This window comes from Piliocolobus tephrosceles, chromosome 17 (assembly GCF_002776525.5).
Source record: "Piliocolobus tephrosceles isolate RC106 chromosome 17, ASM277652v3, whole genome shotgun sequence".
Classification (NCBI taxonomy): domain Eukaryota; kingdom Metazoa; phylum Chordata; class Mammalia; order Primates; family Cercopithecidae; genus Piliocolobus; species Piliocolobus tephrosceles.
The window spans coordinates 52,195,824-52,220,112 of record NC_045450.1 but is presented as its reverse complement, the minus strand read 5'-3'; the positions used below and the strand labels follow the sequence as shown (position 1 = coordinate 52,220,112).

The 24,289-nt window shown below is 54.5% G+C and overlaps 1 protein-coding gene across 2 annotated transcripts; it reads left to right on the top strand.

Moving 5' to 3' along the window:
• Positions 1-2,053: 2,053 nt before the first annotated feature.
• ZDHHC1 (zinc finger DHHC-type containing 1) lies at positions 2,054-23,984 on the top strand. Of its 2 annotated transcripts, XM_023210167.1 has the most exons (12): positions 2,054-2,353; positions 10,646-10,692; positions 12,030-12,275; positions 17,331-17,506; positions 18,980-19,081; positions 19,462-19,586; positions 19,674-19,832; positions 20,081-20,193; positions 22,853-22,935; positions 23,125-23,218; positions 23,343-23,403; positions 23,510-23,984. In XM_023210167.1, the coding sequence occupies exons 3-12, from the start codon at positions 12,030-12,032 to the stop codon at positions 23,791-23,793; spliced, it is 1,443 nt and encodes a 480-aa protein (XP_023065935.1). In that variant the 5' UTR covers positions 2,054-2,353; positions 10,646-10,692; the 3' UTR covers positions 23,794-23,984. The 2 variants fall into 2 exon arrangements, with proteins under 2 accessions (XP_023065935.1, XP_023065936.1); XM_023210168.1 differs by lacking the exon at positions 2,054-2,353 and having other exon boundaries at positions 10,332-10,692.
• The last annotated feature ends 305 nt before the right edge of the window (positions 23,985-24,289 follow it).

Sequence of the window (24,289 nt, the reverse complement as noted above, 5' to 3'; positions counted from 1 at the left end):
AGCCATTCTCCTGCCTCAGCCTCCCGAGTAGCTGGGACTACAGGTGCGTGCCATCACACCTGGCTTATTTTTGTACTTTTAGTAGAGATGGGGTTTCACCACATTAGCCAGGATGGTCTTGATCTCTTGACCTTGTGATCCGCCTGCCTCGGCCTCCCAAAGTGTTGGGATTACAGGCGTGAGCCACTGAGACCAGTTGAGAGATAAGATCTTACTCTGTCACCCAGGCTGGAGTGCAGTGGCATGATCGTAATTCACCACAATCTCGAACTCCCGAACTCAAGTGATTCTATTCTCCTGCCCCAGCCTTGTAAGTAGCTGGGACTATAGGCACAGGCCAGCAGGCCTGGCTATTTTTTTCATCTTTTGTAGAGATGGGAGTCTCTCTCTGTTTCCCAGGCTGGTCTCAAACTCCTGGCCTCAAGTAATTTTCCTGCCTCAGCCTCCTTAAAGTGCTGGGATTACAGGTGTGAGCCACCGTGTCCAGCCTCATCCTCCATCTTGATTTCTGGGTCATGATCTCTGTTTGACCCGAAGTTTTCCAATTCCAGATAAGAGTTAAGGAGTTAGCTTGTATTCTGAAGCCAGAATAGCATTGATATTTATCCCACATTGAGTTTGAGTTTATCAATCTTAAAAACAAGAATTTAAGTAATAGGTTATGTCACTTGCACAAGGACCCACGCACCTGTCATGTGACAGAACAGTATTTATGTTGCCTAATAAAACATACAGTAAGTATGCTTGTGACTTACACATTTTAGAGATAAGGATGTTTTCTCTCCCTATCTGTCATATCTGCCTTGGAGATGTGCACAGGACAGATAGCAGAAGACAAAGTGTCTTCCTGTCTTTTGAGAAAGCCTGAGCTCATAGAAGATTCCATTCTGAGTGTCCCCAAGGAGAAGGGGAGAGGGGACTTTTAGGGAAACCAAGTTAGCAGGGAAGTCTCCCAGGTAAAGAAAGGGAAGGGAGGCTGCAGGTCCTGGAGCAGAGGAAGCAGGTGTCTGTCCCTGGCAGCCCCAGGGAGAGGCAGGGGCCTCATCAGGGATGGCCTCATAGAGCCCAAACCTGAAAATCTTTGTGGATGGGGGCAATGGCTGTGGCCTCAGTACCAGACAAAACTCTGACCAGAGGGTTTTTTGCTTGTTTTTGGTTGTTGTTTTTTGCTGTAGGAAAACATGAGTCCTTTGGAATTACCTAGCTAAGAGGAGTCCAGTGGAGACTGAGACTGAATTTCCCGGCCGGGCAGGGGCTCACGCCTGTAATCCCAGCACTTTTGGAGGCTGAGATGGTGGGTCGCTTGAGTTCAGGAGTTCGAAACCAGCCTGGGCAACATGGCAAAACCCCGTCTCTACAAAAAAATGCGAAAATTAGTCGGGCGTGGTGGTGCTCGCCTGTAGTCCCAGCTACTCTGGAGGCTGAGACAGGAGGATCACCTGAGCCCAGGAGTTCGAGGCTGCAGAGAGCCGTGATTGTGCCACTGCACTCCAGCCTTGGCAACAGAGACCAGTTTGAAAAATAAAAAAAGATTGAATTTCCCATCAGCCTCGAAGATTGGGGCTTGATTTTTGCTTGATTTAAAGGCAATAAATAAATGAGATATTTTGTGCTACTTATTTTAAGCTCTTACACTTCTTGCTTTATATTCTGGGGTACCTGCATTTTTAGTGGTGTAATTTATTTGTCTAGATCTGTTTGCCCCTTAACCTGTAAACTCCCGGAAGGATCAGGATATCATGGATGTTCCAGCACATACGCTCATCGAAGTGTAAAGGTTGACTGGGGCTGGGGGAGGTCTCTTCTTGAGAGCGATGGTCTCAGGATAGAAACTGGAAGGGGGCGCGTTTGAGATGTTAGGATTTCAGGAAGACAAGCTGTGACTCGGGAGTAGGGAAAAGTGGATTTTCTGGACGAAAGGTTAGGCAGAATCTGGGAATGGGCCGGCTGGGGCACCAAGAGGGTCCCTGGCAAGCCCCGCCCCGGCCGGGGGACCGGCGCGGAGTGACGCAGCAAGGTTTGGCCGCTGTGGGGCGCCGTAGCCCGCGCCGTTGTCAGGGGAACGGGCCCAGCGCCGGACGAGGCCCAGCCAGTCTGGGCCTGGCCTGGCTGCCCGGCAAGCCTGCTGGAACCGGAGCCGAAGCCAGAGCCAGAGCCCGAGGACTCGCCGGCCCAGTCTCCGTCCGGGATGGGGCCCCGCTCCCGGGCGCGTTGCCGCCCAGTCCCGGGGACCGTCCCTACCGCGAGGGTCTGAAGCGCGGCTGCCCCGGGGAGGGTGGAAGGCCAGGCGTGGGGCCCGAACCTCTGGCTGACGTTGGCAGGGCCCATCTGGCACGGCCGCCGCGGCGCGCAGGTGAGGAGTCCCCGCCCGGTTTCTCACCTCGGAGCCTGGCTTGAGCCACGGGGTCGCGGATGCTGCCGCCTGGCCAGCTTTGGGCTCACTTCCGCCTGGAGCTGGTGGCCTGAGTTCCAGGGCCCGGGCACAGCGTGGGGCTTCCTTATACCATGCATCAAGTTCACAGATCTTCCTTGAGCGCTTACTTTTTGCCAGGCTCTGTGCCAGGCGTGGGCACAGAGGACTCCGAACAGACGTGGCCCGTCTCCAGAACCCAGAGCATTAAGGAAGGTGGCTGGGAAGCAGGTGTCATACATGACTAAAGTGATTTCAGGTCGGGTTAGGCTCTCTGGTATTGAAATCGAGGGGTTGGTCATGGAGGGTCTGTTTTAAAAGGAAACCATGGGGAGAGTTTTTAATTTTTTCCTTTTTTTTCTTTGAGACGGAGTTTTGCTCTTGTCGTCCAGGCTGGAGTGCAGTAGCATGATCATGGGTCATTGCAGCCTTCGCCTCCCGGGTTTAAACGATTCTCCTGCCTCAGCCTCCCGAGTCTGGTGTTACAGGTGCCTGCCACCACACCCAGCTAATTTTTGTATTTTTGGTAGAAACGGGGTTTCAACATGTTGGCCAGGCTGGACTTGAACTCCTGACCTCAGGTGATCCACCCTCCTCGGCCTCCCAAAGAAGAGTTTGGTTGAGTTTCACATTTGAAAAGCTCACTTCACTGTGGCTGCTGTGCAGCATGGTTGTGACAGGGCATACTGGGAAGTCAGCTGAGGGCCATCCTAGTTCTGCCAATCTAGCTCTGCCTCCTAAAATAACTCATTTAGTGTCTCTGAGCCTCAGTGTTCTCATGATGGGGGTGGATGTTCTGCATGTTTTTTATGAGAAAGTGAGAGGCCAGTCACATCTGAAATCAGTGACTACAGGGATCTACAAGAACGGTTGGAAATGATAGGACCTTCCTTAGAGCTCTGTGAGAATTGAATGAGTGAATTCCATTGAAGCAGTGCCTGGCACAGAATAAGTGCCCTCTAAATGCTGGTGTTGGTTATTATCATGCAAACACTGTAGGAGAGCAATGCTGGAGGTTCGGATTGGGGTAATGGCAGCAGAGATGGTAAAAAAGTGGCTTGACTTCCTTTACTGAAGGAGAGCTAGGTTCAGACCTGGGCTGAGGGGTGGTCTCTGCTTTTGTGGAACCGTTGGTTCACTGTGGGAGACGGGTTTATAAACAGATAATCACCATGAGATGCAGTAAAAGCAACAGTGGTCCTTAATTAGCCAGATTGTTTTGTTTTGTTCTTGTTTTTCTTTCTTTGTTCTGTCACAACTTTGTTCTTAATGACTGTTGTGGTGGGTGTTCCCCAAGGCTGGCTCCTGCAGTCATATGAGTTGATTTCCTGGTTGAAATCAACAACCTTGGCCTCTCTTCATTGGCCTTGTTTCTATTCTGTGTTACTCCCTCCTTCTTGTCCCCTTTCCTTGGCTTCATTTGTATCCCAATTTGCAATGGTTGCTTCAGGAGGAGAATGGCACAGAAAATGTTTGCAAACCATGTCAACTCAGGAATAATTGGGGTTTCAAGCTTTTCTTCCCATGGCATCAGACCTTTTTTTTTTTTTTTTTTTTGACGGAATCTCACTCTGTTGCCCAGGCTGGAGTGCAATGGCGTGATCCCGGCTCACTGCAAGCTCGACCTCCTGGGTTCAAGAGATTCTCCTGCCTCAGCCTCCCGGGTAGCTGGGATTACAGGTGCCCACGACCATGCCCAGCTAATTTTTGTATTTTTAGTAGAGACGGGGTTTCACCATGTTCGCCAGGCTGTTCTCTAACTCCTGACCTAAGGTGATCCGCCTGCCTTGGCTTCCCAAAGTGCTGGTATTACAGGCATGAGCCACTGCGTCCGACCAGCATCAGACTTCCGCCTGTTGTGAGAGAGAAAGTGAGGGCCCAGCTACCTCTGAGACCAGTGACTGGAGAGGTCTTTGAGAACAGCTTGAAGTTCCGGTTTAATTTTCCGTAGTTGTATGATGTGCATCCGTTAGTTGAACCAGAGCTGCTTCTCAGAATTTTAAGGTCAGAGACTTCTCTGGCACCTGTGGGGAATTTTAATAAACAAAGTACTCGTCCCTAAACAATCTTTTGTAAATGACTTTTGTGCTATAAAACACTGTGTACCGTGAAATGTTTTCTGTCTAGCTTCTCTTTAGGTAGTTCAACTGGGCATCTGTTAAATCTCAGTGAAAATTATTTCAAAAGCAGATCCTAGGGGAAACAAAGTTCATTTAGGAATACTCATAGATAGAAAATCTCCCGACTGCACGGTGGTTTATACCTGTAATCCCAGCACTTTGGGAGGCCAAGGTGGGAGGCTTGCATAAACCCATGAGTTTGAGGTTACAGTGAACGATGATCATACCACTGCGCTCCAGCTTGGGCAACAAAGAAGGATCCTGTCTCTAAAAAAAAAAAAAAAAAAAGGTAGGCTGGGCGCAGTGGCTAAGAGGCCGAGGCGGGTGGATCACCTGAGGTCAGGAGTTCGAGACCAGCCCAGCCAACATGGTAGAATCCCATCTCTACTAAAAAAAAAATTTAAAAAGTAGCAGGGCGTGGCGGCTGGTGCCTGTAATTCCAGCTACTCGGGAGGCTGAGGCAGGAGAATCACTTGAATCCAGGAGGCAGAGGCTGCAGTGAACCAAGATTGCACCACTGCACTCCAGCCCGGGCAACAAGAGTGAAACTCCGTCTTAAAAAAAAAAAAAAAAGTGAAGAAAAGAGAAGAACATCTCTCACACTGGCCAGGCGTGGTGGCTCACCGGCTGGGCGCAGTGGCTCACGCCTGTAATCCCAGCACTTTGGGAGGCTGAGGCGGGCAGATCATGAGGTCAGGAGATCGAGACCATCCTGGCGAACACGATGAAACCCCGTCTCTACTAAAAATACAAAAAAATTAGCTGGGCGTGGTGGCGGGCGCCTGTAGTCCCAGCTCCTCGGGAGGCTGAGGCAGGAGAATGGCTTTAACCCAGGAGGTGGAGCTTGCAGTGAACCGAGATCGCGCCACTGCACTCCAGCCTGGGCGACAGAGCCAGACTCCGTCTCAAAAAAAAAAAAGAAAAGAAAGAAAAAAGAAAATCTCTCACATGGAAACCACAAATCCTCTAGCAAAAGGACAAGATGCATGGGAACAAAAGTTTCCTGTGGAGTGCACTTTCCCTTTGGGTTCTGGGAGTCTCTGGTAGCTGAGTTGGCTCTGGCCAAGGATGAAGCAGGTCCTGCCTAGCAGCTCCTCTGTTGTGCTGTCTGGTTGTGTGATTCCAGCTTTGACAAGAACCCTAACAGCTCATAGGAAGTTCTGTGGCTTTTCCTCATAGCTCTGTAGCTGAGCGTCTTAGAATTGCTTTCAAGAGTGAGAAAACATTTCACTAAAACCAAGCACCTTTGTTAGGTAGGAATTCTTTGTCTGGCATGATAACAGGGCTCTAGATCACACGAGTGTGTTTCGTCCACAAGGCAGCTCAGTGGGACCAGAAAGGCAGGAGGTGACATCCCCCAATCATTTATTATTTGACATACTTTTTGTTTTCAAAAGCAGTACATGCTCATGATAAAAAAAATTGTGTGTATATATATATATATATTTGAACATACGAAGGAGTACCAGGAAATGCTATTTCTGTCTTACAGCTCTTGGACCACTAGATCTCCTTCCTAGGGGCTGCTCCTGTGTTTGGTTTCTTGCATTTCGTTCTGGAGAGAATCTATGCATATAGGAATGTAGATGTTTATGCATCTGCCCCCCCCGCCCACTTTTTTTTTTTTGAGACAGAGTCTCGCCTATTGCCCAGGCTGGAGTGCAGTGGCGTGATCTCAGCTCACTGCAACCTCCGCCTCCCAGGTTCCAGCAATCTCCTGCCTCAGCCTCCTGAGTAGCTGGGACTACAGGCCCATGCCACCACGCCCAGCTAATTTTTGTACTTTTAGTAGAGATGGGTTTTCACCAGGTCAACCAGGCTGATCACAAACTCCTGACCTCAAGTGATCCGCCCTCCTCGACCTCCCAAAGTGTTGGGATTACAGGCATGAGCCACCGCGCCCGGCCCCCTTTGTTTTTATTCACTTGGTAGCTCCATCTACAAGTGTTCTTCGTCTTGCTTTTTCACTTAATTGTGTATCAAAGATTACTTCATCCATTTTTTTTCTTTTTTTATCCCTTATTTTTGATGCTGCCTAGCATTTTATTGTGTGGATGTGCCATAGTTTATTTATATTGTCTTTTGTCCTTTATTATTTCAAGCAATGCTGCAATAAATCTTTGTGAGTATATGTATAAGATAAATACCTAGGAATGGAATGTCTGGGTCAAAGGGCATCTATGTTCTAAAGTTTCGCCAGACTTGGACATTGCCAAATTGCTTCACTGAACTTTGTTGAAAGATGAGTATAGAAGAGATCCAAAGAAGTGGATCTGTGAAATTTGCCTCAATGTTCCTCAGTCTGTGAGTGGCAGCTCGGGAACCAGAAAAGGGCTCTACTCCAGGCTCAGCCCTCTTCCTTTGGTCCCACCTGTGTGTCCCCATTGGTAGTGCAGGGACCTCCAAGTGCCTGCTTCAACCCTGTCCCTTTCTCCTCTGACCCCATCACCCTGCCCTCCCAGTTCCTTGTCCTCTCCTGGAAAACCCTCTTTAGTAATTGACTTGATTCTGAAGCCCTCAGGTAGCTTGCAGCAATCCAGGGATGCCCACAGTCTCTCCAGGGCTGGTACTTTTCACCTTGGTGTGGTTCCTTTGAGAGTGCTAGACAAGAATTTCAGAACAACATTCCTAAATGTTTTTTTTGTTGGGAGCAGAGGTGGGCAGGAGGAAAGTGGTCACTCATGTAACTATAATGTAGTTCATAATGAGAACTTAAAATGTTAAGATTTCTTTCCTTTGACTTAAATTAAGTCAAATGAATTGTATAAATTAAGATACCCAAATGAAGTATAAATTAAGGTACCCAGGCAGGGCATGGTGGCTCACGCCTGTAATCCCAGCACTTTGGGAGGCCAAGCCAGGTGGGTCATCTGAAGTCAGGAGTTCTTGAGACCAGCCTGGCCAACATGGTGAAACACTGTCTCTACTAAAAATATAAAAATTAGCTGGATGTGGTGGTGCGTGCCTGTAATCCCAGCTGCTTGGGAGGCTGAGGCAGGAGAATTGCCTGAACCTGGGAGGTGGAGGTTGCAGTGAGCTGAGATTAAGCCACTGTACTCCAGCCTGAGCGACAGAGTGAGATTCAGTCTTAAAATAATAATAATAATATAATAATAAATTAAGGTAGCCTAACCTTATACTGAAAACACCATCTAAGGCTTTTTACAAGTGAATGTTAACATGAACAGATTACTGTCATCCTGCCAATGGCTTCCATCTTGCGCGGGACAAGGGAGGGGCCTCCACAGCCCCTCCTGCCTGCCTCAGTAGCCAGGTGGGTCCTTGGCTTACCCAGGCCACAGGACCCCCTCCTTCCTGTCTTCCCTTTATCACCACCAGCCTGACTCTGTATGGTTTGTTCTGTGGCAGTAGAAGGTACGTGAAGAATGTTTTCCCAAGGCTGTGTACCTCTGAACCCTGCAAAGATGCATCTGGGGGTAGCCAGGTGGGCAGCAGGGAGCTTGTGGGCTTCACCACCACCTTCTGACCAACTTCTCCCAAAGCACAGAGCTGCTGGGCTCCCTGCTGGGCTGCTGTGGTACCGCTTCCCCCATGCCCTTCTCCCCACTGGCTAGAAAGTTTTCCAAAGCACCCGGAGCCATTGGGTCACTCTCATGCCTTAAGCCTGCTTTGCCTCCCTGTGGCTCTTCCAGCAGTGCCCATGTGTCCTCACCTGGCCTTCTAGGCCCCCTGAGATCTGAGCCCCGCAACTTCTTCGGTCCCATCTCTCACTGAGTCCTGCCCTCCCCTCCCTCCTTCCCCTAGCCCCCGCCCCCACAACCTGTCCACCCTGTGTTCTGCCACATTGAATGGCTGGCCCTTGCATGGGCTGCCAAAATGCCCATTCACCACTGCCCTGGTTTCTGTTTGTGTCTGTCCAGGTCCCAGAAAAGAAGCCCCTGAGGGTATGCACCCGGTCTCATCTGCGTTTACATCCTAAGTACGCAGGCTGGGCCCCGATAAGTGCTGACTGGCCAAGGTCAGAGGGTGCCAGCTGGCCACGTTGTTGGGGAACAGAGCCACATGTCTTTCAATCTGGTCTTCTAGAGAAGTGCTGAGAGGGGAGCAACAGCCAGAGAAGTCCCGGGGTCTGGTGACAGTGTTTGGTCCCATCCATGGCCTGGGAGCCCCATATTGGATTCTCTCCAACCTCCCAGCCCTTTTAATCAAAATCTTTTGGGCCGAAGGAATTTGTGGCCACCAGCTCTGCAGGAGAAAATGTCAGTGGGCTGGGCGCGGTGGCTCACGCCTGCAATCCCAGCACTTTGGGAAGCTGAGGCGGGCGGATCACAAGGTCAGGAGATCGAGACCATCCTGGCTAACACGATGAAACCCCGTCTCTACTAAAAATACAAAAAATTAGCCAGGCAAGGTGGCAGGCACCTGTAGTCCCAGCTACTTGGGAGGCTGAGGTAGGAGAATGGCGTGAACCTGGGAGGCGGAGCTTGCAGTGAGCCGAGATTACACCACTGCACTCCAGCCTTGGCAACAGAGCGAGACTCCGTCTCAAAAAGAAAAAAAAAAAAAAGAAAATTTTGTCAGTGAAGAGTGGGCTGGCCTGGGCATGCCTGTGGGCCAGCCTGGGCATCTATTCCAGAATGCTGCCTCTGCCGAGGGAGGTCTGCCCGGCAGCACCATCCCCATTTCCACAGCCTCAAACAAGTGCTGGCTTCCTGGACCAAGGGAGTATCCTGATTTGGAGTCCGAGGCATCCCCAAGGCTGTATGTGGCGGGTGCCTGGCTGCAGATGGTGACTTCTCCTGCCTCAGGAGTCCGGGATACAGCAGCGCTGGGGGTACCTGTGGCCACTACCAGGCAGTGGGGCCCTATCAGCCGCATGCCTCTGTTTTGCTCTTTGGAAACTCCTGCAACGTGTAGGGTTGTTTAGGTTTGGGAATGGCAAAAGGAGAGCCAGACTTTAGGAATTCCAAATTCATGGATTCCTTTCAAAGTAGTTGCCCTGGTGATGGTGTCCCTGGAGAGCTGATGTGCAAGCCACAGGGATTGGCCCCAGAGCAGGACCATCCAGGCCAACCGTATTCACAGGGCTTGACCTGATGACCTTTGACATTTCCACAATACAAGGACAAAGATTTGCTATCTTTGGGGGACTTGTAAAAGAAAGTGAGGGCTGGGATACTGGGTCATGCATGTAATCTTAGTGCTTTGGGAGGATAAGGTGGGAAGATCGCTTGAGCCCAGGAGTTGGAGACCAGCCTGGGCAACATAGTGAGACTGTCTCTGCAAAAATAAAAAATAAATAGCTAGGCATAGCAACACACTGCTGTAGTTCTAGCTACTCAGGAGGCTGAGGCAGGAGGATCACTTGAGTCCAGGAAATTGAAGCTTCAGTGAGCTATCATTGTGCCATGACACTCCAGCCTGGGTGACAGCGCAAGACCCCGTTTCAAAAACAGAAAACAAAACGAAACAAAACAAAGCAAGGCCAGGCATGGTGGCTCACGCCTATAATCCCAGCACTTTGGGAGGCCAAGGCTGACAGATCTCTTGAGTCCGGAGTCCAGGAGTTGGAGACCACCCTGGGCAACATAGTGGGACCTGGTCTTTACAATTAAAATAAAATAAAATAAAAAAATTAGTCAGGTACGTGCCTGTAGTTCCAGCTACTCTGGAGGCTGAGGTGGGAGGATCACTTGAGCCCAGGAGGTCAAGGTTACAGTGAGCTGTGATGGTGCCACTGCACTCCAGCCTGGGCAACAGAGGAAGATCCTGTCTCAGAAGAAAAAAAAAAAACCCTAAACCCCAAACCAAAAAACCACCAGCTGAATCCCTGGGGAAAAACTTAAGTCCTCCATTTAGTTTTGAGACCTCTGGGGGACTACTCAGAGGTCACTTCAAATAATGCTAGGCTTGGCCTGCAGGAAGCTCTGAGCCTCAGGTTGGCTGAAGGGCAGGGTGGCTCGGAGTGAGTGTCTGGCAGTCAGGGTGGTAGCCAGCCAGCAGAGGGAGATGGGCTGCGAGGGCCATGGGTTCACGACCCTGCAGAAAGGGGGCAGGGCTGGATGGATGGAAGGCAGGGGAAAGCGGGCCAGATGGCTTAGGGTGGACCAGGATTCCACACCATTTACTGTGCCCACGTTTCCTTTTATTTCAGATGTTTTCAAGTCAGCAAACATTTACTGAGGATCTACTGTGTACAAGGTACAATTCTGGGTGCCTGGGGGAAGGGACATAGGGCACAGAGATGAATAAACCGCACCCAGCACATTTGCTGCCTTTGGGGAAAGCTGTCCTAACGGGGGCAGACATGGGGATTGCAAAGCATCCCAAATGGCAAAGTAATTTGCCCAACAATGACTTAGCATAAGGGCCCCCTGACTCAGGGCGTCAGGGAAAGCTTCCTGGATGAGGCAGTGCTTGCAGTTGGCTCTGAAGATCAAGCCTCATTCTGTGGACTGAGAAGTGAGAAAGGTGATCCAGGCAGATGCGCCGAGTCGGGGTCTGCGGCACCCTTTCTGCTTAGGTTCCCTGTCTCATGGGCAGAGGCTCCTGAAAGGAGAGTTTAGCTACCAGGGTTTTAGCCCCAGCTCCTGGCTTTCCCACCACGAGCACAGAGCTGGCCTGTCTCCCAGGTATGGCGCTGCCTGCCTGGGCTGTCGTCCCATCTTGGGCCCAGATCCTGGGGATGGGGGTCTTCCTTCTATAGCCCACCCCTTCCTGCCTGGCATTCATCTCTGGCCACTGTCTAGCTGTCTGGCTAGAGGGTGGCGGGTGGAGGGGGTGGTTGATGCCATCTGGTGGTCTGCCTCTGAGTCCAAGAGCATTAGCCCAGCTTTCTGTACAAAACTGTACACCAGGCCCAGATTTACTTAGAGAAACATGGTCATTTCTGCTGCTGAAGGGAACTAAAGAGGAATCCTTCCCTCCCTCTCGTGAGCTGGCCCCTCCCCAGCCAAGAACCCTCAGGCAGCATGGGGCAGAGCTTCAGGCTCCCCCAGTCCTAAAGGGATTTTGTGTCCACTGTGGGGCAGAGGGCAGATCCTCCTTCTGGGCACCCCATTCCCCGTTTCCCTGAGCAAAGGATAGCGGGGGTGTCTGATACTTGGATTTGGACCTCAGGAAGGAGGTGACTAATCCTAACAGAATCAGCATGTGTTCTCATCACTCTGGCCCCAGCCTGATATTGTTACCAGATGAGAACATGTCTTATTGGGTTTAACTGCGATGGCTGTGGAGACAGCACTTTGAGTAACAGGCAACAGCACTGTGTCCTGAATAAACCCTGGGTCCTCCTACCTTGTCCTGGCCAGGCCGGGGCCAGGGTTTACTTTGGGCTTTGAGACAGCAGCCCACTCCCACCCTTTCCCCACTGCCTGTCTCTATCGTGCTAGGATGCCAGTATCCCCAGCAGAGTAGCTGGGCGATGGTTTTATGTCGCAGCCTACTCCCCCCTGCTGAAACCTGGCTGCAGACACGGGCCCTGGGCTCCAGCCCGGCCTCTTGGGCTAATGCTCTCTCTACCGTTTCTCCCTCTGGAGATGAACATCTGCAACAAGCCCTCCAACAAGACTGCCCCTGAGAAGAATGTGTGGACAGCGCCGCCGGCACAGCCCAGCAGACCCTCCCCTGAGCTGCAGGGCCAGCGATCCCGCCGGAATGGGTGGAGCTGGCCCCCTCACCCGCTCCAGATTGTGGCCTGGCTGCTGTACCTCTTCTTTGCTGTGATCGGCTTTGGGGTCCTTGTTCCCCTCCTGCCTCACCACTGGGTGCCTGCTGGCTACGCTGTATCCTTGGGAAAGCATGGGACTGGTGTGTGGAAGTGGGGAGGCAAAGGATGGCCGGCACAGCGGAGGCCCAAAGCCAGGTTCGGAGCCTCAGGGAGCACAGTCAGGGGAGCAGAGCAGGGTGGGCCCAGTCCTGGGGACCTGCTGCTTCCCAGCCTGGCCTCCAGCCTCCACCTGACCTCTCCCCCTGATAGGGTGAGTGGGCATGCCTAAAATACCTAGGAGCATGTCAAGCCCTGCAAGGATGTGAATCCTGTCCGCGGAGGCATCACAGGAGCAGTCGTAGAAGGAGGAGCCTCAAACCATCCTGACACTAATTGTGTTCAAAGCTGAACAAAGGGCGAAGTAGGGAGTAATTAGTCCATTTATCAAAGACTCTTTCACTTTTCAAAGAGTCACCATAGAATTCTTTTACGTGGTAAGTGTCCTGGCGCCTTTAAAATATGGTTTTATTTATGGACAGACTGTGCCCAGGACTGTTTATGGGCACATTGATTCTGTAAGTCAGACCCTTTTAGAGTGAGGTTGAATGTGACAAGAGACGGGATGGAGATACCCCAGAGGCTCCTGGGAATAGTGACAAACCCAGACTTGCCTGAGCCCAGTGGTGTGATTGCCCCGTCCCTGGCCACAGCCCCCAGGAGCAGAGGATGTGGCTGCAAAGCCAGGGGGTTGCAGTGAAGCAGGCATCTCTGTGCTCCTTTCTGGAGAGTTCCTATTTGAGTGTCCTTCACGAAGATGACTCCTGTGGGGAAGGTGAGGGCGGCCTAAGGGTGGTTGGCAGGGATAAGCCTGAAAGCCTGGGACATCCAGCCTGTGGTGAGCTCTGTCCCTGCTCAGCACCTTCAGAGCTGCACAGGACCAAGCAACTCCTGCCAGCTCAATGGGTCTTAGCCTCATCCTCTGTCTGATGGGAAGGCTCCTACCAGGAGCACTTTAAGATATATGTGAGCACTAGAATTCATTAAGCCACAAACGTGAACATGCTCTTTTAGGAAACCACAAAGCCCTGGGCTGGTGAGTGACAGGGTAGGTGTGTGGAGGGGGCCCTAGAGGAGGTTGTCTTCCTTAGACACAGCAGTGCCATCTGGGGGCTTCTTGTTCACTAGAGCCCAGGGGCTGGTCATCAGTTCTGTGAATGGAAAACTGGACTTTCCCTGAGGTGACCAACAGGCCTTAGTGCTGTTAAGTCATGGGACATGGGAATGCATCATGGGACATTCCTCCTGTGATCTGGAATGGACACGCCCCTCACTAGGGATCACCTGAGTTTCTGCCATCAGGATACCTGGGAAACCAGATTAACCAGATAAACAACTCCATAGCTTGGACAAGTAGAAGCAAAGCAAATCATGATAAACAGAAGGCAGTAGCATTTATTGAAACCTTACATGTGCCAGGCCCTGCGTCAGCCACTTTACATGAATGATCTCATTTGATCCTCATAGTAATCCTGTAAGGAGGTATTCTCCCCATTTCCTAGTGAAGAAGATGGGCACAGAGGTTCCGTGACTTCCTGAGATCACATAGCAGGCACCCAGTGAGGCCAGATGGACTGCCCAGGAAGCCTGACTGTCATGAGAGGGACGGTTTGAGGGCTCTGTCTCCATATTCAAGGTTTGTCTGCTCTGGGCGATGCAGAAGCTCACAGAGCTACCTGGTTTGCGCCTGCCCCGCCTGTACGCTCTCCTTCCTTCCGTCAGAGCCTTCTCCTTTCTGCAGGCTCTCTCAGGTCCCCTGAGGAGTGAGGTAGGATCATAGTGGGTACCAGGTACCCACCTTGGGCCTGGAACTGGCCTGGGCCTTAGGGATGCAAGCTGAGCCCTAGGGTGCTGGGCCCCTGGCTGAAGGGAAGGCTGGTGCACTGGAGATGGTGATCACGCCACATGGTGAGTTCAGCAGATTGTGAGGGCAGGCGGAGGCCACCTACACCAGCATTACTGCGTGTCCACAGGTACACTCGAGGCCTGTGGCTCCCCTCCTCCCCCACCCTAGCTCTCCCCACATGTTCTTGGCTCCTCCCCCTTCCTTCCTCACTTAAATCCAGTCAGTCATCCAGCCCTGTTGATTTTGCCTCCTAAATAGACTTTGAATTGGTTCCCGGTTTCTGCCACTGCCAACTGCCTCTCTTCCCTGGATGACCGCTGAGTTTCTAAACGGGTTCCCCACACATGCTCTCACCTTGGCCAACCCATCTGCATTCCTGCCCTTTCCAAAAACCAAATCTGATAATGTTGCGCCCCAGCTCCAGGCTTTCTAATGGTTTCTTCCTGCCTTAAGCAGTGAGGCCCAAGGCCCGGTGCGATGGTTCACACCTGTAATCCCAGCATTTTGGAAGGTGGAGGCGGATGGATCACCTGAGGTCAGGAGTTCCAGACCAGCCTGGCCAACATGCAAAACTCCATCTCTACTAAAAATACAAAAATTAGCCAGGTGTGGTGGCGCACGCCTGTAATCCCAGCTACTTGGGAGGCTGAGGCTGGAGAATCACTTGAACCCGGGGGGTGAAGGCTACAGTGAGCCGAGATAGTGCCATTGCACTCCAGCCTGGGCAACAGAGAGAGACCCTGTCTCAAAAAAAATAAAGAAAAGAAATGAGGCTCAATATGGCATCAAGGCTCCGCATTCTGGACTCTGCCTCTCTCCCCCATTTCCTCTGATGTGATTTTCCCTGTCCTCCTCTGTTTCCACGGCACTGGTCTCTGCCTGGAATGCCCTTGCCTCTCTCCCTGCTCCCAACACCTAGCTAAATTAGAGGTCGAGAACTAGAAGCCCATGGGTGAGTTCAGCCTGCAGATTTGTTTTTTTGAATTGAAGGATAGTTAACAAAGAAAATGCATAGGTCTTAATGTTCCTTCTATAGGCATGTTTTTAAAATTATTTATTTCCTTAACATTTAAACACTGAGAGATCTCATAAAAACCCAGACTTCTGGTTCCTTTTGAGAAGCCAGAAATTGGCCACACAGACCCTCATTCTTGCATTCGTGCAAGACAGCCGTGAGCTGGAGGCACACTTCAGCCAAACTGCTGGTTGGCACTCCACATGTTCCCCACAGCCACAGTCCCTAGCCAGGCCCCCTTTCCTCTTTACCTGCCAGGTCCCTGGAATCCATTCTTCTCTAAGTCTCAGCTGAGACAATACTTCCTCAGGTAAGCCTTCTGGACCCCTTCAGACTAGATGAGGTCACTTGGTTACAAACTGGCATATCCATGAACTTTCTTCATTGTAATTAACCCATTATTTGATTGATATCCATGTTTTTGGGTGGGAGTAGTGGCCTGTAATCCTGCACTTTGGGAAGCCAAGGCGGGCAGATCACCTGAGGTCAGGAGTTCGAGACCAGCCTTGGCCAACATGGTGAAACCTTGACTCTACTAAAAATACAAAAATTAGCCAGGCGTGGTGGCAAGTATCTGTAGTCCCAGCTACTCAGGAGGCTGAGGCAGGAGAATCACTTGAACCTGGGAGACAGAGGTTGCAGTGAGCCAAGATCACGCCATTGCACTTCAGCCTGGGCAACAGAGCAAGACTCCGTCAAAAAAAAAAAAAAAAAATCCATGTTTTCCATCAGACTGCAGTCTCTTCAGTGCTGGGGACTCTTGCCCCTGCCATATCCCTCAGTGCCTGTCACAACAAAAGACTTTAGTAGACACCTGAATGAATGACCCCAGGAGTGAGGCAGGAGAAGAGTTGGGGCAGGCAGGGAGTAAGTGTTTGCCCTCATTCAGTGTCTGAAGAGTGGATGGCATGGTGAGCACAGTAGCTGGTGATAGCACAGAGGTTTGGGAGGAGCCAGAGGGAAAGGGACCTTGGCACCGAGCAGAGGAGTGAATTTCAGCCAGAGAGCTGTTGAGACCCACTGTAGGAGCGCAAGCAAGCAGAGAGGGCTTTGGGTCTGAGCTTTTAAAAACTTACTCTGCGACTGTGTGAAGCATAGACTCAAGGGAACTCAGACAGGAGGGGCAGAGTTGGGAAGCTATAGAGTGGCACAGGCAAGAGATAAAGACTTGGCCATAGGGATAGAAGGGGCGGTGATGGCCACGAGATTCTCTCTCTTAGCTGTGCTGTGGCACACTAGGGCGGAGCCTGGTTTATGCGGATATCTAGAGAAATTTGGCTGCTGGGAGGAGAAGGAAGGGAGGAAAAGAGATTGGACAGCTGATGAATGAAGGATGGCAGATGGATGATGGGTAGAGCATGAATGATGGAGGGATGATGTCTGCCTGGCTAGCAAGAGGACGAGTGCAATTTTGGGCTGAAGCAGGTGGGATCAAGGGAGGGAGAGTGGATGGCTGCCTGGGTGGAATCTACGGGTGAATTTTTACACATCAGACTTTGTAGCAAATTGTCAGCAAACTTGTCTCCTGCATTTGGCCCAGTCATTGAGCAGTTAGGTCCTGGAAGAGCTGTGTTTCAGCTTCAGAGACTAGCCATGCTGCCCCTGGCCAGGCCCTGAACATAGCAGGCCATCCCAGACACTCAGCCCAGGACTCCAAGTGCCTAGATTCTTGGTAGGGGAGGTAGCAAGTGTCCGAGCCCCTGTCTGCAAGGGGTTCTCCATCTGGCCCAGCTACTGAAAAGGGGGATGGCTGCATCCCTCTTGGAGGTGACTTCCTATGAAAGCAAGATAAGCAAGCTTTAAACTTCAGGTTCTTGGGCCTTAGGTGGAGTTGATCTCTTTCAGTCTCACATCATCATTTGGAATCTGAAACCAGAAACCAGCCTGAGGTCAGACCAGCTAGGGCCTGCACCAGGCCTGGAGCAGTGAGGCCAGGACCCTGCGATTGGGCACCTAGGTGGCGACAGCAGGCACTGCTGGCTGGCTGTGGACTCCTTTCCTAGATGGCCCCTCCCCCTTTCCGTTTGGGGCATAGGGGTCACCTGGAGAGGTCTGATGAGGAGGCTCTGGGGGACTGGAGGTAGGAGGTGGCACAGGCAGAGAATCTGCACAAAGCAGGCTGGCATGGCAGTGGGGAGTTCTTTGGCTGCAAGGAGTGGGGTAGGACTCCCAGCTGGCAGAGTGCGGAGTGAGTCTTTAACCTGCTGGGCCAGTGCATGGGCGCCATCTTTGCCGGCCACCTTGTGGTGCACCTGACCGCCGTCTCCATCGATCCAGCAGATGCCAACGTGCGGGATAAGAGCTATGCAGGGCCCCTGCCCATCTTCAACCGAAGCCAGCATGCACATGTCATTGAAGACCTGCACTGCAACTTGTGCGACGTGGATGTGTGAGTGTGTGGGTGCGTGTGGCTGCCGAGTGTGCTGTGGGGTGCACGGTGGAGAGGGGGTGCTAGGGCTTCACAGCCATCCCTGATGCCTCAGAACCCTCATGTTTTATGCAGTCAAGAACCTTGATGGCATGACAGAGAATTGGGTTCCTGAGAAGGTGAAGAGAAGGTGATTGGAAACAGAAGATGAGGAGTAGTATTCCAGCAGTTACAGGAGGAAACATTTGGCCCTGCCCAAACATTTCTAATGAGCAGCTCTGCCAGTGATAGCCCCACATCTCTCGCCAGTATTCCCATTTAGGGGTGGGCAGGGGCGTTGATGCCTGAGACTGTGTGCTGAGCTCTTCCTGCAGCCACCCTGCATGGTTTTCTCACTTCATGGAGGAGGAAGAGCCCAGCACTTAGAAAGGCCGATAGGCCAGACATAGCCACTGATAGCGGAGCCAGATTTATACCTGGGCGGCCAGGCCCCCCAAGCAGATACTGGTGCCCTGGCCTACCCAGGAGGAATCTGAGGCCCAGGGGGGCCAGGTGGCTTGCTAAGGTCCCTCTGCTAACATGGAGGAGTCAGTACGTGCTGCACCCCTACCCCCTTGGCTGGTCCCAGCTGCCTCTCTAGTGGCCCCTTTCCACCCTTCTGGAGCCCCGCAGTCTCCAGGTCTCTGGTGGGGGATCAGGGATGGGGACATGGCCCAAGGCCAGCCCCCGCAGGAAGCCTGTTGAAGGGGTCTGTCTGCAGACTGAGCAAGCCCCTAGCCTTAAGGCGCCAAGGACTTCCTGCCATTCACTGGGCACCCGCCAGCACACTTTCCAAGCGGCTGTTCCAGCAGCTGCTGCCCATTGCAGGGCTCTGCCCTGTTCTGGGGGAGGGGTTGTGCCTTTGGGCCTTCCCCTGTGCCTCCCTGGGCTGGGAGACTACCCTGAGCCCCTGTGGTGAGCATGCTTACGCGGATGGCGGCCTGCACTTCTTTTGCCTCTTTTCTCTTAGTCCACACAGACTGAAGTTTCTGGAAAAATGCCAGTACCATTCCCATAGAATGGCAAGGAAACGGACCCACTGCCGGAGGTGTCCGGAAGGGCAGTGCAGGCCCTGGGCCCCACACCTTGCTGTCTGCAGCTCCCTGGGCCCACACCTGCATCTTCTGCCTTCTCTCAGGGTTCTTTGCCTGGAAAGGACGCCCATTTTCCGTTTCATGGCGCATCAGCTAGGCGCACAGTCCCGGAGCAGGAGGGGTGCACCTCCTTACCCTTCCTGCGGCTCCTGGGGTCCCCCAGCTCTTGGGAGCGCTGCCTCCTCCAGGGGCCCCACCCCGCAGCGCCTGCAGAGGGCGCGCGCGCTCCTCGTCGCCTCGCGCCGGGCTTTTCAGGCCTGGCGTTTCGTCCTTCCACGGACCCCACTCAACCGCCCCGACCGGCCGGGCCACAAAGCAGGGAATAAGCCGGCCGACCGCGCTGTGCCCCCTCTCCCTGCAGGAGCGCTCGCTCCAAGCACTGCAGCGCCTGCAACAAGTGCGTGTGCGGTTTCGACCATCACTGCAAGTGGCTCAACAACTGTGTGGGCGAGCGGAACTACCGGTGAGGACCGCCTGGAGGGTGGGAGCCACAGACCTTGCAGCCCGCATGGCAGGCTGGCAGGGATGGGGATACTTAGAGGACCTGTGCCCATTTTATGCGGGGGTGCTGCCCAGAGAGAGATGCTCCTGGGTGCCGGCTGAGATGGCCAAGTGTGGGCCTGGAATCTTCCACCAAGCTGGCCCAGAGAAAGGTGGGCTGCCTCATGGGGTGGCCACCCGTCTTCAGTTTTGCTGTATGTCTTTGGCTTCTGAGGAGTTGGGGCTGTGGGGTCACCCTCAGCCCTCTGAGCCGGTAGCAATGACCCTACAGCCCCAACTCCTATGAGCCCTCCGAGGCGCTGGAGCTCCGGGGAGCTGACAGCTACCCATGGCTGGGCCCAGGCTCTTTCTACATAGTGTTGCATCCGCTTTACTGGGTGTCCTGCTCCTGGTGCTGGTGGCCACATATGTCTTTGTGGAGTTCTTTGTCAACCCCATGCGGCTGCGCACCAACCGACACTTTGAAGGTCAGTTTAGGCTCCGGGCCTATTCTCACCCCAATCCTGGTCACCTGTCACGTCCCCAGCTGAGCACACGCTGTCTGTGCCTTGCAGTGCTGAAGAATCACACGGATGTGTGGTTCGTGTTCCTGCCTGCTGCCCCCGTGGAGACCCAGGCCCCTGCCATTCTGGCCCTGGCTGCCCTGCTCATCCTTCTGGGCCTGCTGTCCACAGCCCTCTTGGGGCACCTGCTCTGCTTCCACATTTATCTCAGTAAGTGCCTCCCGCACCTGCCTTCCAGAGCGCAGGGGTCCTCAGATTGCAGGAAAGTGCCCAGTTGGACGGTGGACCCTGAAACCATGCCCCTGCCCAGTATAGGCTCGCTATGGTGGCCAGGTCTCACCCGATGGCTTCGTGTATTTGGGGACACTGGTTTCAGCCTGGGGCTGGTTGTTCTCCCTCCTGTTCTGAGCTCCAGGGTCCCCTTTCCACCACACTGAGCCCTCTCTTCCCCCCACCAGTGTGGCACAAGCTCACCACCTATGAGTACATCGTGCAGCACCGCCCACCACAGGAGGCCAAGGGGGTTCACAGGGAGCTCGAGTCATGTCCTCCCAAGATGCGGCCCATTCAGGTATAGAGGATGAGGGGTGGGAGGGGGCCTGGGTGTGGGGGGTGTTGGGCTGTGCACCAAGCAGCCAGTGAGGAGACAGGGCAAGGGAAGCAAGCCTGGAACAGCTGCTGGGGGCGGGGGTGCTGGGGGCAGCAGGGACCAGGCTTGTGTTGAGCGTGTGCCTGCTCGCCCAAGCGTGGGCACAGCCAGAGGGAGCCCTGTGTTTCCCGGACCCCACGTACACGCCTGCCCAGGCGCCAAGCATGCACGGACGGCATGGGATGTGGGAGCCTGGAAGTCAGCAGGTTGGGGCTGCAGCAGGAGAGAGAGAGGGATGGACCAGCGACGGGGTCAGTGATGGGTGGCCAGGATGGAGCCATCACTTCTCCCCATCCATGACCTTGAGCATTTATACCCATTACCCTAATTTATGCTTAGAACAGCCTCTGTTGCAGATGTGCATACTGAGGCCTAGAAGGTTAACCATGAGCTGGGTCTGGGAAGAGTTAAGGTCTCCACGCTCTGGCCAGCCTGGCCAGGCCAGTGGCTGAGCAGCCTATCCCCATTCCCACGGCCCATGGCTTCCTGAGGTCAGCAGCTGGGGTAGGGGTGATCCAGTCCTCAGAGGAGCCCCTAGGGACTAGGAAGGCGGGGCCCAGGCAGGCTTTGCTGGGGGAAGGCTGAGCCCTGGATCCCGAGGCCTCATGGCAACTGGACACAAACAGAGGCTGGTGGGTGGGTTGGGGAGGGCCTAGGACCCCGCCTCTCATGTTCTTGTCGCCAGGGCTGGACACTGCTTGTGGGCCAGGCTGCCAGGACTGGGCAGGCCTGGGCCTGGGGCGTGCTGGCTGTGGGCGGCGACTCTGCTGATACACCACCGTATACCTGCCCCGGTGCTGGGCTCTGATGGTGGCAGCTGTGCTGGGGAGAGGGTACTGTCTCCAGCCCCACATCAAGAGGAGACGGAGGCCCAGATAATTAGGCAGGAGACTTTCTCAAGCCTCACAGGTAGCACCCACTGAGGCAGGGCAGGCTCTTCGGCCCTGCCCTGCCAAGGCTTTGGGACCAAATGTAGCCATAGCAAAGACATTTAATTTCTGTTCTGTCCATCTGCAGTGACTCAAGGGAGGCGAACCCCGGGGACAGGAGTGATGTTCTTGTCCCTTTTTACAAAGCAGAGAGCTGAGGCTGAGGGCCCAGTACCATTCAGGAATGTACAGGGTTTTGAAGGTCTCTGAGGAAGGATCCTCTGGACAGCCATGGCGAGAGAGGACAGGGCTCTGAATGGGGACTCACTGGGGACGCTTCCAGACTTCCAGAGCTGGCTAGGGCCTGGCGCCTGTCCCATCCTGGCCCCTCAGCTTCTGAGACCTCCTCTACTGCTGCCCCCTCGTCTGCTCCCCCGTCTGGAGCCCAGGGCCCCCCAGTGGGCTTTGCCCCTCTGCTGGCCCTAGAGGGTCCACACTGAGTCCACACTGGGGCAGAGAAGAGGTGTGGGGGAGAGTGACCTTGAGGTCCCCAGTCCCTGTGACTGGCCTCTAACCCCTGACCCCGTGCCCCTCAGCCCAGGCTGGCGCTCCCACACCCCTCTCCAGAGCAGCAGCCAGGGCAGAAGTTGGGCGGGGCCGCTGGCTGGGCTCCTCCCCTAGATCTGTCAGGGCCCTGCAGGCAGCCACCCACCCCCACCCCAGCAGGAATGCAGGAGGGGCCCCTCTCTGGAGCCGTTGCCCCCAAACATAGGCTTGTTTTAGAGACGGCCTTGCTGTTACAGTGTCCTCTCTGCATTAGTCAGGACGCCTCCGTCTCCATGGAAACGGCTGCTGAACCCTGCGACAGCTGTCCGGGTGCTCCTGGCAAACCCTCCCCCCTCCGACCCCGCCCTGGACCCGCCCCCATCCCGCACCACACCCTTTCTGGGCTTGCTTTCCCCCAGCTTTTGTTTCCTCACCTGGAATCCTCCCCGGCAAAGCTGGGGCGAGTCCTGCGGGCTGGGGGTGCAGGACTAGGCCGCTCCTGCAACCCCCTGGCCTCAAGGCCCCTTTGCTTTCAGGGGTCGTGTCTGCACCCTCAGGGTTGCTATGAAGATCAGGGCTTGCCTGTAAGCCTGGTGCCCAGTGGGGCTGTGGCTCTGTTTATTCCACCACCTACCACCTTCCCTTTCGGCGTAGTGCAGGGAGACCACCGCACATGCATTTACGCAGCCCCTTCTCGGCAGCCAGGATCGTGGCTGGTCCTTTGTGAGGGTGAGGGGTGCGCCCAGGACTCAGCTCTGCGGGAGCTGGTGGATGCACACTTAGGCCTGTTTCTCAGCCAGGGGAAAATAATTGGTTCAGAGGCTGGAGCACTGGGGACGCCAGGAGCAGGTGCGGGCCGCTCTGAGCTTCCCACTACTCCCTGGCTGAGCCTCTCTAGGCCTATAGATCCATGGGGGCTGGGAGCTTTCCAGCAGGAGGCAGAGGCTGAATAGATGAGGTAAGGACCTGGGGATGAGGCAAGGGCCAGAAATGGGTGTTTTAAGCCTTACCCTACAGAGGGGTTTTCCCAGCATGGCTGGGAGCCTGGCATGAGGCCTGAGATGTCCCACAGAGGCCAGTGAGGGCAGGACTGCATGAGATCAGGGCTCAGGAGGCTCGGGAGCCACACCTGGCCTCCCAGCCTCCTTGACTCCCACCTTCCCCAGGAGATGGAGTTCTACATGCGGACCTTCAGCCATGTGCGCCCAGAGCCCCCTGGCCAGGCCAGGCCAGCAGCAGTGAATGCCAAGTGAGTGTGACCTGGGCATCTCCAGTTAGCATGGCAGGGCCATCGAGGCAGGAGAAGGGGGTAGGCTAAGGTTGGGGCATGGGTCTGGCCCTTCTCTGAGCTAACAGTAAGGGAAGCTTCTCTCAGCACCTCCAGTTGGGAGGGATTTGGGGAACAGAGCCCAGGCTTACCCTCCTGCTTCCCCCTCAGTCCCTCCCAGTTTCTTGCCACCCATGGCCAAGCGGAACCTCCACCACCCTCTTCCCCAGACACTCTCGCCCTGCCTCCCCGGATCCGACCCCAGGTAGGAGGGATTGTGCTGGGCCTCCGGTCCAGGTGGAGTGGGATAAAAATAAGCCTTTACCCTGGCGCTCACCTCTGCTTCTTTTGGCGATGTGGGGCCCTCAGTCTCCCCCGTGTCTCTGCAGAAAAAGAGGAAGAGGCGCGTGTATAAAGTGCGGACGTCTGAGACCTCGGATCGGGCGTCGGGTGAGCCTCTCCCTGTCTGGGTCCTGCTCTGGGAACTCGAGGGAGGGGACGGCAGAGTCACAAGTGAGCCGCAGCCACTGGGCTCATGTTCCCTTCCCCTGCGCAGGGCCCAGGGCCCCCGGCCGCCGCTCCAGCTCGTCGACGGATTCCGCGGGCGCCAGCCCTGTGCACGCTGCTGGCCCTGCTGGCGCCTACCACTCGGCATCGGCAGAGTCCGTGGACGAGATACCAGTGGCGCAGACGCGCCTGGGCAGCGCCGCTCTGGCCGCCCCACGGGGCCAGGGCCGAGAGCCCACGCTGGCGCTGCAGGCGCGTGCGCCCGCCGTTTTCGTGAGTCCGAGTAGCGGCGAGCCCGCGGCGCCGGGCGGCGGGGAGGCTGGTCTGGCTTAGCTGGGCCGAGAGGCCAGAGGGCCGAGTTGGAGCGGCCGGCCCGACTCTCTATGCAACACCCCATCCTTGCCGCACCGAGTGCACTTTAGGGGCCCCTACGGCCGGCGGGATCGGCCTCCCTCCCCCACGACTCAGCAATACCCGCCCCACCGGCTGTGATGCTCCAATAAACTTTTTTATGCTTTTGCGGACGTCGTGCTTGCTTTCTTAATGACAGGGGCCACGGACCATCCAGAAGCCCGACCCTGGCCAGTCGACCGGGGGCGGGGAGGGGGTCCGTGTACAGTAGGTGGCCACCCAGGCTGCCCTGTGGAGGTGCTCAGGTGCGTCTCGTGGTTAGGAAAGGCCTTAGATGGCGGCCTGGAGGAGGTTATTTTTTTTAAAGATGGGCTTTGCACTGGGAGGCCAAGAGAAAGTAGGCTTTGGGCTCGGAAAGAAGCAATGGGCGCTGAGGCTGCGAGGTCGCGGGGAGGTGGCGGCGAAAGGAGGGAGCCGA

Excerpts from the sequence above, each read along its gene's own strand:
- ZDHHC1 (XM_023210167.1), top strand. The coding sequence starts at position 12,030 with ATGAACATCTGCAACAAGCCCTCCAACAAGACTGCCCCTGAGAAGAAT. Across the intron at positions 20,194-22,852 it reads CCAAGATGCGGCCCATTCAG|GAGATGGAGTTCTACATGCG; the intron begins GTATAGAGGATG and ends CACCTTCCCCAG. Across the intron at positions 22,936-23,124 it reads CCAGCAGCAGTGAATGCCAA|TCCCTCCCAGTTTCTTGCCA; the intron begins GTGAGTGTGACC and ends CTTCCCCCTCAG.